This window comes from Rhinatrema bivittatum, chromosome 10 (genome assembly GCF_901001135.1).
Source record: "Rhinatrema bivittatum chromosome 10, aRhiBiv1.1, whole genome shotgun sequence".
NCBI classification, from domain to species: domain Eukaryota; kingdom Metazoa; phylum Chordata; class Amphibia; order Gymnophiona; family Rhinatrematidae; genus Rhinatrema; species Rhinatrema bivittatum.
In genome coordinates, this window is record NC_042624.1 from 115,091,139 (window position 1) to 115,104,353 (window position 13,215).

Sequence of the window (13,215 nt, forward strand, 5' to 3'; positions counted from 1 at the left end):
GAGAGAAACTGAAATAGTGGATACTAAATTTTTGCTTACACTTTCATCAGGAATCGCTGGGGTACAGAGACTAACCACAATGGAGACGACTGTTGTTAGTGCAAAGAGAATCAGAGCAAAGTAGAGGTAATGGACATCCTTTAGCACAGATGGTCTTGTATCCTCCTCACCGCAATAGGGTGCCCGGTAAACAAAGTCCATGACCATTCGAATCAAACCTATCACAAGCCCCACAAGTAGACCCCAGAAAGCACCCTGTGGGGGAAAAAAACCCAATGAACAAGTGTGAAGAAACAAACTGCAACACAGAAGACATGGTTTGAAGTCATATTGAACTTAGGGATGGATGACCTTCCCCTATTCTGGTTCAAATTCTGCTTCAGATATATGAATATTAGACTCAGATTAAATTCAGTAATCAGAATTAAGATTCAATCATTGTTCAAATGTACCACCTCCACCCAAAAATTCAGACTGGTTCTCAGATGCAAATGTTCTCAGATACAAAAGCACTGGGAAGCAATTTTCAAAACTGTGCAGCCAATTGCAAAATCTGCAGGCATTTTTATGCACAGATTTTTCACCAAATCTCAGTACCTATAGAGATTTATAGCTATTTTTTCTGCACGTGCTTTTTCCAGCCAAAACAATGTGTCTATTTGGAAAATGCAAGGAATGCTTCCACAAACATGCAGGTAAAAGTGCACGCATGTGGAAGAATTTACATACTTTTACCCTCTTGCAGAGTGGGTAGTTTTCAGATGGCATTTACCTGGGTGAATGGCATTTGAAACATCCCTCTGAAAGATACTGGAGATGGCCAAATACTTTGAATGTGTGCGTGAATTTGTGAATATTCACATCTGAACTGATTCAGAAGGATTAAAATGGACCATTTGCATGGTCTTGTCATGGTTCAAGCAAGATCCATCTTTTTGTTTGTTTTATTCGTTGCATTTTACTGCGCATTAATTGACACGAAACAAATGACAGCTCATCCCTGTTGTCTGAATCTTCCCAGGTGAGTGTAAAGTACAGATTTAATCCACATTGATCTCTCTATTCTTAATTAAAAATTTAAAAAAACAGAAGATACAACACAGCTACTGAAAGAGACATGTTACAAAGCACTCTGGCAATATTAGCCGTTGTTTTGATCATTTTTTACAGAATGGAAAAAAAAAAAAAAGAAGATCTTCAGGTTGCCCATGTGAGACTGCTCTACCTAGGTCACCTTGCATGCTCCAGTCATAAAAACAGAAAAGTTTAAAGCCCTTAGACCACATGATATGACTTAGATAACTGTGAACCCCTTTATTTTAGAAGCAATTTTAAAACCCCATGGGGAACCTGCAGTCCTGCAGATACTTTGCATTCCCCCTGGAGTTTCCTTTTGAAAAGGTGAGGTTGATGATGCCACAAGTTCATCCCTTAGAACTTGCATCTGCTCTATGGCAGGAACAAAGTCCATACTACATCCAACATTGTCTGCCAGCTCCACTCTCTCCCCCACTTTTCAGCAGAGCGGGGGGGGGGGGATATTCATCCCCCTCCCCATTCTACCCGGGTAACTATTTAGTAACCTGGTAAAAATCATATGAAAAGTGTTCTCCTCAAACCTCTAGCATGATGGCCTCAAGGAATGTTGCGAGCACGCTCTTGAAAATAATGCTCAGGGCATGTTCAGTCTTCAGTATGTGTGGAGACTGCGTGTGCTGTGTTCATTGTTCAATCCAGATCTCTAGGAAGGACCCAACAGATCCCAAAGAGCAGATCCATTTCCTGCTGCCCATTTCCAGGGGATAAGTGGTAGCTTTCCCCAAGTCTGCCTGGCTAGGAATTCTTTATGGACTTTTCTTCCGGGAATTTGTCCAAACCCTTTAAACTCAACTGTGCTATATGCCTTGACCACATCCTCCAGCAACAAACTCCACAGTTTGATTGTGTATTGAGTGAAAACGTTGTCCTCTAAGGGGTAAATTTTCAATGCGGCTCGCAGACGTCCCGGTGCGTGCACATGGATGTGCCGATTTTATAACACCTAATGGCGCTGGCCCGGCTGGCCCCTGCCCCGCCCAGACCCTGCCCCAACCCTCCCCCAGCCTGCCCCTTTTTGCACAGCTGGCTCTTCCGCATGTACCGCGAGATACGTGCATGGCCGTGGGCGTTCTAACATGCCCGCGATGCACGCGCGACCTGGCCACACACGTATCTCACAGTTTTTACGTGCGCTGGCTATTTAAAATTTACCTGTAAGTGCATACAAATTGATTTTTATGCCCCTCATTTAAGGAGAACAGCCATAGGCAGGCAGTCTCTGACTGTCTTATTTTTGCACAGTGACATCGGAAGAATATTATTAATATTAGAGATGTGAATCGGAACCAGAATCAGTTCAGTTCCGGTTCCGATTCAAATCGTGCATTTTTTTTCGACCGGCCCGATCGGGTTGTTTTTTTTTTATCGGCTGCACCCGATCCGATAAACAAAAAACCCACCTGACCCTTTAAAACCGCTCCCTTAGCCTCCACCACCCTCCCGACCCCCCAAAAACGTTTTAAAATTACCTAGTGGTCCAGCGGGGGTCCAGGGAGCATTCTCTCACGCTCGGGCTGTCGGCCAATAAACAAAAAACCCACCCTGACCCTTTAAAACCGCTCCCTTAGCCTCCACCACCCTCCTGACCCCCCCCCCCCCCCCCAAACGTTTTAAAATTACCTAGTGGTCCAGTGGGCCCTGGGAGCGATCTCCCGCTCTCGGGCCATCGGCTGCCACTAATAAAAATGGCACCGATGGCCCTTTTCCCTTACCATGTGACAGGGTAACCGTGCCATTGGCCGGCCCCTGTCACATGGTAGGAGCACTGGACGTCCGGCGCCATCTTTAAAAATGGCGCGGGCCATCCAGTGGACGGCCGGCGCCATCTTTAATGGGTGGTTGGTTAGGTTTCCAAGAGAGTGAAACTCAAGATGCACAATGTAAACTCTATATACATCAATGGACTGATTTGCACTTGTTTGCACTTTGCATTACCCGACATCAAGCCTGGTATTCAATACTTGAGAACAGGCATCATTGAACTTGGACTAATTTGGAAATCATGCAGCAGCAGGCGTCAAAGGGCTACAATGATTAATCACAGTCAACCTGAAATTGATGGCTGCACCTCTAGAGCACAAGGCAATGGCATTAAGGAATATAATGGAAGGGGTTTTTATGTAACTGCTTTTATAGTCTTTGAAGAAACTCTGTGACAGACATTCAGGCACTATTTTATGCCTTTCTTGCTCCAACTCCTTTTCCAATGCAAAAATGTGCTTGTGTGAGAGAACTCTTCTGTTGAAGATGTTTATTAAACATTCAGTCAAGATACGTGACCGAAACAAAAAACCTTCTGGGTATTTGTGCAAGTCAATTAAGAGGGCAATTTTTAAAGTTATTTGAATAGGTCAAGCAGTGATTTACCTGCGTAAATTCAGACTTTTAGCTACCTAAGGAGGCGGCATTCCTGGGGCATGTTTTGGTCGGGGGAAGGGAAATTACACAAACGGTTCACATCTTCAGCTCTATGCACATCGTTTTCCATGATAAAAGCAAAGAAGTGCAAATGTCCGCAGGGACACTTTTACCTGCAGCAAGATTCAAACTGGAAGCATGTGTGCCCTTTCACAGTGAAACTTAGAGCAAAGTCCACACAGTTTGAAAATTACCCCTAAATGTCTTAAATTGACCTTAAAAATGTTTATATCCACCAAGAGATCAGAGGCAGCCAGGGTGTCTCATCATTCTCTGTGCTAGGGAGAGCCCCCTTGGTTCGGTGAAGATCGTAAGTGTACCTCTTTAACCTTTTCTGGTGGAGATCGATTGATCACTTACAGGCTCGTTGATTCTCTTGCAGAAGATCGCCAGTATAAATAGCGCAGCAACTGGTGGAGACAGGTAACTGGTTACTGACTGCATGTAGTCAAACAACTGGCCGCTATTAGCTGCCTGAATTATGGGAATCCAAAGAATGCTGATTACAACCAAGATGGCAACAAAGATTCTAAAAGAGAGGACATGGTGAAGGAAAGTTAGTTTTTTCATTTGTGCATCAGTTGAAAAGCCAAGTTTTGACCCCTGTTTTGAACTTTTTGATGCATGGTTCTCGACGGAGTACAGATGGCATCGAGTTCCAGAGGGTGGGTCCAGCAATGGATATGGCTCTTTCTCTGGTGGAGGTGAGAGAGGCACTTTTGAGTGAGGGGGTGTGGAGGGTGCCGGAGTGTGTGCTTCTTGAGGGGCGATTGGTGGCGTGGAGGCAGACGGGGTCCTCAAGCCAGGGGGTGATGATGATTGTGCAGTGAGTTGTGGATTATGGTCAGGGTTTTGTATTTGATACGAGAGGATATGGGCAGCCAGTGGAGTTCCTTCAGTATGGGGGCGATGTGCTCGGATTTACGTGTATGTGTGAGGATTCTTGCCATGGCGTTCTGTAGCATTTGCAAGGGTCTGATGGTAGTTATAGGGGAGGCCTAGGAGCAAGGAATTTAGGGGAAAATGACTCAGTCCCACAGCAAACCAAGTTGGAAGAACCGAGCGGACCTGCCCACGATCATAAGCTCCACCTCCGTTGCATGCCTACGTATCCTCAGCCAGATGTCCAGAGTAAAGAGAGTGCTGCTGCTGTTGAAGATCGAGGTAAGGGAACTCATGAGGGCAGCCATCATAACGGCCATCATCAAGCCCTTTAGACCTAGAAAGAAAAGGGGGTGGGGAATAAAGAGCCAGAGGAGAATCACGAACTGTAAATGGCACTCCAAGCAGGCAGAGTCAATGAAAACGTAAGACCCAGAAAATTCCAGCACAGAAGGCTCCACTGCCTCCACTGATGTCAGCGGGATGAACAAGTAATGGTAAAGGAAGCTTATGCACTCAGTTCAGACATATGGTCCTTAAGTAGCACTGGTCATTCCTCTTATCATATCACTCTCGGGAGGGGACTAGTTAAAGAGTTTTCCATAATAAACAAAAACACAAAACAGCAGAAGAAGAAGAGACGTCTTTTATAGAGATAAAGATCTCCTGTGGAGTACACTGTCCTCACCATGCATGCACATTAAGGGCTGCCATTCAAAGTGTGGGTTTACATGCATAGGTGGGCTTCTTCAAACATTACCCCGGCGTGGTACACACGGAAGCAATTTCACATGTACTTTTACTTGAAAGATGCATTCCCAGGGGGGGTGGAAAATCCACTTACATGAATACTTTTGCTTTTCGAAAGTATGCGCATAAATGTACCCGTGCGCATGTACCCCTGCTCCCAAGCAGACGGAAATGTGTGCCCGAATGCCGTCCAGGGTTCCGCCTATACCCACTAATATTCCAGGCGGACTTACATATGTAAATCTGCTTTGAACATTAGGGGTAAAGTTTACGTGTACTTTCTACATGCAAACTTCAGTTCTAGGTTATAAAATTACCTTCCAAGGGTGAATGTTTATGCATGTGTTTGCTCACATTTATTAAATCACTTCTATAATTCTTCTGCTTTTATATTTACTGCTGACCACTACAAGTAAAATGTGGATTTCCACATGCAATCTGAAAGCCCTTGACTGCTGATACTTAAAAAGAAAAATAAAGAGACATCTGGAGGTTTTTCCCTAAAGCTGACTGCAACAAAATCAGGAGAAATGCACATTTTAGCAGTCAGTGTTAGAAAAACAAACAATTCAGTTTTTACTATAGAACCATTCTGTGCAGGCTCGGCACAACCGGGTGTGCATTCAGTGCATTTGCATGGAGTGGCACACCCGAAGGGGGGGGGCAGGAGGCTGGTGGCAGCAGGAGAGGCCATGGGTCTTCCAGCAGAGCCTAACTCGCTGCAAGCTGCTGGTGGAGCTCAACTCGCTGGTGACTGAAAATGAGAGGCCCGGTATTCCCTTTTATTTGGGTGCAGGTACATGTGCCTGTAAACTTTTCCCGCGGGTGCGCACAGCTTCTGCTACCCCCCTCCCCCCAAGCAGTAAGGCTGGTGGGCCATGGCGGAGTTCATCCCACCATGGCCTGAACACAACAGGAGGCCCGTGGGGCCATGGTGGAGCTCATCCCACCCTGACCAAATGACAACAGGAAACACATGGGGCTGTGCTGTAGCTCATCCCTCCATGGCCTGATGACAACAGGAGACTTTGTTTGTATGCAAGTGAGCTTGTATGTGTGTGTGAGTAAGTGAGAGAGAACCTGGAATTGTCTGCGAGAGCCTATGTGTGTTTGTGTGACAGTCTGTGTGCCTGTGAATATGAGAACCTAAGTGTCACATATAGGCTCTCACAGGCATGTGCACACACACATACACACATAATGTATCTGTGAGGGAGAAGGAGCCTGTGTGAGAGATGACTGTTATTGATTGTGTGTGAGAGTGAGAGAGAGAGAGAGAGAGAAGATAAAGTTTGTGCAGCCCTGTTTCCCCCAGTCCACGACAATCTCAGGGTGACTAGAAATGAAAAGATCACGGGTATGGAGAGCAGGCGATTTTTTAATCTTTAATATTTACACCCAATCTTTATTAATTACAATCAATGATCTAATTATTGGGTGTAATTTGATGTTTCTGCTCTTTTGAAATATTTAATTTTGGGGGGGAACTAGAACATTAATTACTGGATTTTTTATTCATCAGATGTTTTGAAATATGTTATTGGTGTTTGGGAAATTTTGGATATTCTTATTCATTAACTGGTTTGAAATATTTATTCTTTTTACAAATATGATTTTACTATTATGATTGATGTTTTATATTTCTTGATTATATTATTTAATGTTTTTATGAAGAATGGTACTGTTTCTCTTTTCCATTGTTGCTCTGCATGTAGAGACTGGCTTGTTGTGGGTTCCAGTTCAGTTCCTCTTAGCATGTTTCTGTTTATACTTTCTGATCTCTTTATTCTGTATTTGGTGAGGGTCTCTCTGTGTTCCGTATATGTGACTGAGGTGAGGTATTTTGCTGGTATGTAATTTCTGTGAAGGAAGCTAAGTTTCCTAATAAGAGTTTTATTGGTGTTCTAGGGCCTGGTGTGATATGCTCAGTGTTGCCTTTTCATAGATAAGGTTGTTAGGGTTGTTTTGGTAAGGGAGCTTTACTATATTGTAATGGTAATAATTCTGTTTGTTTATGGCTTTCTGAGGGCCAAGTTCTCATCCAAAGTCTAATTCCATAGGAGCTCCAAGTGACTTTTTCAGATTTTTCTGGTTGGCAGCACAGCAGTGCATATAAATATAATGTGCATGTTGTAAGTGATATTTTGCCTCAGAGACTGTACTTTGAATGTTATTTGTCATGTAAAATGTGTTATAAATGCATAATTTAATTATGTGTGTCTGTAAAGGGTGTGGGGGTGTGGGGGTGGCATGTCTGCAAGGTTTGTCCGAGGTACCTCATTCCTTTCCCTATCCAGGGGTTCTAGGAGAAGGGGGGAGGGACGTGTTCGTTTTTAAAAACATACAGGCCAATTCAGTAAAAGTTGCGGGGAGAGCGGGCGGGCGAGCTCCCGCTCTCCTGTGCGCACGATTCGGGGGGGAGAAGATGCAAATTAGGGCCTGCGATAAAGAGAGGCGCTAGGGACACTAGCGCCTCCTTTTTGACAGGAGTGGGGGCTGTCAGCAAGTTTGACAGCCGACGCTCAATTTTTCTGGCATCGGTTCTCGAGCCCGCTGACAGCCACGCGTTCGGAAAACGATGCTGGCATAATTGAGCGTCCACCTTCCGACCCGCAGGCCGCCAGCCGATTTAAATTATTTAAATTTTTTTTTTTTTTTTTATTTTGGGGCCTCCAACTTAATATCACTATGATATTGTCGGAGGGTGTACAGTTTTTTCTGCTTTTCTGTACATTTTCCCGGTGCCGGCAGGCGTTAATTTCTGAAAGTAAACTGTGCGGCTTGGCTGCACATTTTGCTTTCTGGATCGCGCGGGAATACCTAATAGGCCCATCATCATGCATTTGCATGTTGTGGGTGCTATTAGTTTCAGGGGGGGCTGGACGCGCGTTTTCAACGCGCTATTACTGAATAAGGGGTAAAGCTAGCATATCTAAACCCGGGCTAACATTGCGCTCCACCGGAGCGCACTGTACTGTATCGGCCCGACAGATTGCAGGAGGGAGCTTGGCTTTATTTGATGGGCCTGGGACAGAGACTGAATATTGGGGAGGTGGGGAAGGGGGCAGCACAATAATTGTTTGCACAGGGCAGCAAAAAAGCCAGCATGGCATGTGTGTGTGTCCGTGATTGCATGCGACTGTGTGAGAGTGTTCTGTGTGAATGAACATTGACGTGTGTGTCAGTGAGTATGTGAGAGTGTATATTTGTTGTGTGTGTATGAGAGCAAGAGGAGAAAGTCTGTGCACATCCCTCAGGTCCAACCATCTCAGGGTTTTTGGAATCAAAAGTTCTGACATATTGTATTTATTTATTTATTTTGATGTAAGAGTATGGGACCTTTTATCTTTATTGGTTTTAATTGTTTTGAAATATTTTATTGACGTTTGGGAAATTTTTTAAACATTTTATATACAATTGTAATTATTTGATATTTTTTTCATTGACTGTTTTGAATACGTATTCTTTTTATTAGCATGTTTTCTTCTATTATGATTGATGCTTTATGATTTTGTTTATTTTATGAAACACGATGATGTTTCTGTTTTTCCATTGTTGCACTGCATATAGACACTGGCTGGTTGCGGTTTCCAGTTCTGTTTTATCTGCATATTTCTATTTATACTTTATGGTTTCTTTATTCTATATTTGGTGAGGGTCTTTCTGTGTTCTGCATGTATAACTGAGGTGAGGGATTCTGCTAGTGTGGGGATCAGTAGCATCCCAAATTCCTTTGTTTTCCTAATAGGAGGTATATCGGTGTTTTAGGGCCTGGTGTAATATTCATAATGTTACCTTTTCATAGGTGGGATTGTTACTCTTTGAGTGCTGGCTGGTAGTGCTATTTTGGTATGGGAGGTTTACTATAATGTAATTCAGTTTATGCAAAACTTTCCAAGGGCCAAGTCTAAGCCTAACAATAGACCTAACACCATATGGGTGCCAAATGTCTTTTGCAGGGTTTTGTGGTTGGCACCCCAGCAGTGCATGTAAATAAGTAATGTTTTAGTTTAGAAGACTGTACTTTGAATGTCCTTTTTCATGTACATTCAATTATAAATGCATCATTTTTAATTGTGAGTGGGGAGGGTAGGGGGTGCAAAACTGTAAGATTTACCTAGGGTGCCTAATACCCATGCACAGGCCCTGATTGCACTGGTTCCATACGGGAAAGCAGGAAGCCACCTCGAGCTTTGTGTCAGTAGCTGTCCCCAGTCTTGGCTGCAGCAGTGATTACGTGCAGTCTTGGCTATGGCTAAATTTTATTTTTTATAATCCATGAGAAATCCAGCGGCATGAACGACTTCTGGTCCTCCCTACCCTGGAATAAGTAGGCAGAGCAGAACCTGAAAAACCATAACTATAAAAGCAGCAGACTGTGCAGCACAGTCAATGGGAAGGGGCTGAAGTAGCAGGGGGTGGCAAGCTACAGTCACAGAAAGGGAGGGGGGGAGGGTGAGCCAGGAGGAAGTGCCTGTGCATTGTTAGTGAGGCTTCTGTCTGAGGTGGCAGGACTGAGCTCTGAGAGGGGCAGGTAGCTGTGGAGCCAATGAGTCTCCTGGAGAGTGGGGCTGCTGAGAAGGGGTGGGAAAGGGAGGGGGTGCAGCAAGAACTTTAAATAATGATGCAAGGGGCATTCACTGGGGGGGGGGGCTAATTTTAAAAAGGATTTACACGCTTAAAACTGGGTTTTACGCATGTAAGTGGGCTTTTGAAAATTGCTAAAATATATGCCATTGAATTGCCAATAGGTCTGAGACGCATAAGTGTACTGTAAGTGTGTAAATGGGCTTTTAAAATTGATAATAGTATGTTATGTTTACATGTTAGCTCCATTGAAAATTACCTCCTGAATGAGCACATGAGCAGCAGCACAACAGCAGAATATGTGTCTGAGCCATTGGTTGGCATTGTGATTGCCTCATCACTTGGCAACGTTTCAAGAGCTGATTGGTTGGCAAGAGACTTTAACAACAGGTCAGGAATCCAGGATCTATATATACATGAGAGGGACCGTATCTCAAAAGAGACAGAGATGGGATGGAAGCAGCCCAGAGAAAGGCAACCAAAATAGTGAGGGGTCTGCATCAAAAGTCATATGAAGTGAGACTGAAGGACCTGGATATGTATTCCCTGGAGGACTGGAGAGATAGGGGAGATACGATGCAGACTTTTAAATTCCTGAAAGGCATTAATGATGCACAAGAATAACACCTTTTCCAATGGAAAGAAATCTGTAGAACTAGGGTCACAATATGAAACTTTGAGGGGATAGGAACAGTTAGGAAATATTTCTCCAAGGGGGGGTGCGATGCATGGAATGACTTTCTGGAAGAGGTGATGAAGTTCAAAAGGGTGCGGGATAAACACAGAGGATCCATAGCAGCTAAAGGATGGAAATGAAGAAAAGCAGAGCAGCAGTTGTTGTTACCCTAAACGAAATAAAAAAAACTTGCTGGGCAGACTGGATGTTCTACTTGGGTCTTTTTCTGCTGTCACTTAATGTGTTAATCAGACTTGTGGTGGGCACAGGGTCAGCCAGTTGACTGGATGGAAGGGGGACTGCAGTTCAGTTTGATCATTCATGGTCTAGGGATCTTCTTAGTTACTTAGGAAAAATGTGGAATTTGGTTTTTTTGATAGTTTGGCTGCAGGTCACACGGTACTCTCAAGGGTCGGCTTCCTACGCTTTTGGGAGCTGTTGAAACATGTGCTGCACAGACAGCGCACAAGGATGTTGGACACATAAGCCTTGGGCCTATTTTGAAAAAAATCCCCCGGGCTGAATTTTTCTTACAATCCGCCCCTGCTTTAAGAAATAAAATGTGTCATCTTATCTAAGTACTGAAGCAGCCAATAATGTAATATCTGTAATCCTGTGCAGTCACACACGCTCTCTTCCCAATCAATGGGCTCTTACCTACAGGCATAAGTTCAATGACCATCTTAGGGTAAGCAATGTTGGTGCAGCCCACCTTAATGCCGCAGACTTTCTCACAGATAGTTGGATCCACACAAGCCACTTCATCTGTAGAAAATTGCAGTGGAAAAGGCAAATGGGTTAGTCATGGCATGTTAGGGATGTGCAGAGCAAAAGTTTATGTCCATATGTCCAGAGGGGGTCCCATTTGCGGTCAATATTTATTTATTTTATTTATTTAGCATTTTTATATACCGACGTTCTCGATACAAATATCAAATCAGGTCGGTTTACATAAAACAAAACAATCGCGGTGAACAGAATTCAATGAGTTGAGTATATGTCCATATGTGCAAATAAAAATTTAAACCCCTCACCTTCCTTAATCCCTCCCCCCCCCAAGACTTACCACAACTCCCTGGTGATCCAGCGAGGAGTGAGGACGCCATTTCTGCAATCCTTTGCGAGGAGCACGTGACGTCGGCGCCACGTCGAGTGACGCGGCGCCACGTCGAGTGACGCGGCGTCACGTGATTCCCCGCGGGGTCGCGCCGGAACGCTCGTTCGGCCCAAAAGGAACTTTTGGCCAGCTTGGGGGGGGCCTCCTGGCCAAAAGGAACTTTTGGCCAGCTTGGGGGGGCCTCCTGACCCCCCCAAGCTGGCCAAAAGTTCCTTTTGGGCCGAACGAGCGTTCCGGCGCGACCCCGCGGGGAATCACGTGACGCCGCATCACTCAACGTGGCGCCGACGTCACGTGCTCCTCGCAAAGGATTGCAGAAATGGCGTCCTCACTCCTCGCTAGTTTACCAGGGAGTTGTGGTAAGTCTTTGGGGGGGGATTAAGGAAGGTGAGGGGTTTAAATTTTTATTTTGGATCAACAATCGCGATTTCCAACATATCCAACATAGCTATGTTGGATATGTGGGAAATCCGATCGTTTATGTCTCATCACTTTTTTAAGTTAAAAAAAAAATATGCGTAGCGTTTTACATATGCGGTCAATACGAATGCACACCCCTATGGCATGTACCCAAGGGGCTACTTCCAAATGCATTCTGCCAATTGCAGGAGGAGGGCATGGGATAAGCATTGTGGATCCACAAAGGCAAGAGGTTAGACACTGAAGAAATGGGTTCATGGGGTAACCTGCATGGAGCGGCAGTTATTACCCTAAACAGAGACATGGGGGTAACCTGCATGGAGCGGCAGTTACTACCCTAAACAAAGACATGGAGGTAACCTGCATGGAGCGGCAGTTACTACCCTAAACAGAGACATGGGGGTAACCTGCATGGAGCGGCAGTTACTACCCTAAACAAAGACATGGAGGTAACCTGCATGGAGCGGCAGTTATTACCCTAAACAGAGACATGGGGGTAACCTGCATGGAGCGGCAGTTACTACCCTAAACAGAGACATGGGGTAACCTGCATGGAGCGGCAGTTACTACCCTTCAGAACACATTGGCCACCCTCCAATCTTCAAGTACAATAGATGAGTTTAATGATATCTTACATCATTCAGGACCATCTGATCCAGGTGATTTATTACTTTTTGGTTTGCTAATTTGACCTATTACATTTTCCAGGTTCACTGTGATTTGTTTCATTTCCTCCAAATCATTACTATTAAACACAGTTTCTGGCATGAGTAACTCCCTAACATCCTCCTCAGTAAACACCAAAGCAAAGAATTAATGTAATTTTTCCACTGTGGCCTTGTTTTCCTATTTATCCCTCAATCATCTAATGGTCCAATTGACTCCCTCATAGACTTCCTGCTTTGGATGTAGTAGAAAACATTTTTGTTAGTTTATTTCTATTTTCCTCATTTTATGATTGTCTCCTTTTTGAAAGTTAAATGCTGGAGAAGTAGTTTGTTGTAATGTCTTTCCTCTAGTTATTAAGTCTAATTTGATTGTGCTACAATCACTATTGCCAAGTCGCCCCACAACCATTATCTATCGCATCAAATCCTGCATTCCACTAAGAATTAGGCCTAAAATAGCTCCTGTCTTGTCTGTTCAAGAACCAAATGCTCCACGAAGCAGTTATTTATTTCATCTAGAAACTTTACATCTGTAGCATGTCCTGATGTGACATTTACCCAGTCATTATTGGGGAAATTGAAATCTGCTGATTACATTT

At 44.2% G+C, this 13,215-nt stretch overlaps 1 protein-coding gene across 5 annotated transcripts in view; it reads right to left on the bottom strand.

Annotated features, from left to right (window-relative positions):
* The window catches only part of SLC5A9 (solute carrier family 5 member 9), a 68,712-nt gene that overhangs the window by 13,957 nt on the left and 41,540 nt on the right, over positions 1 to 13,215 (bottom strand). For all 5 annotated transcript variants that reach the window (XM_029617944.1, XM_029617942.1, XM_029617943.1 and 2 more), the window contains 4 exons: positions 11,069 to 11,176; positions 4,585 to 4,735; positions 3,877 to 4,045; positions 40 to 255 (listed from right to left, as the gene is read on the bottom strand). In XM_029617944.1, coding sequence (XP_029473804.1) covers positions 40 to 255; positions 3,877 to 4,045; positions 4,585 to 4,735; positions 11,069 to 11,176 — 644 coding nt within the window. The remainder of the gene's footprint in view (positions 1 to 39; positions 256 to 3,876; positions 4,046 to 4,584; positions 4,736 to 11,068; positions 11,177 to 13,215) is intronic.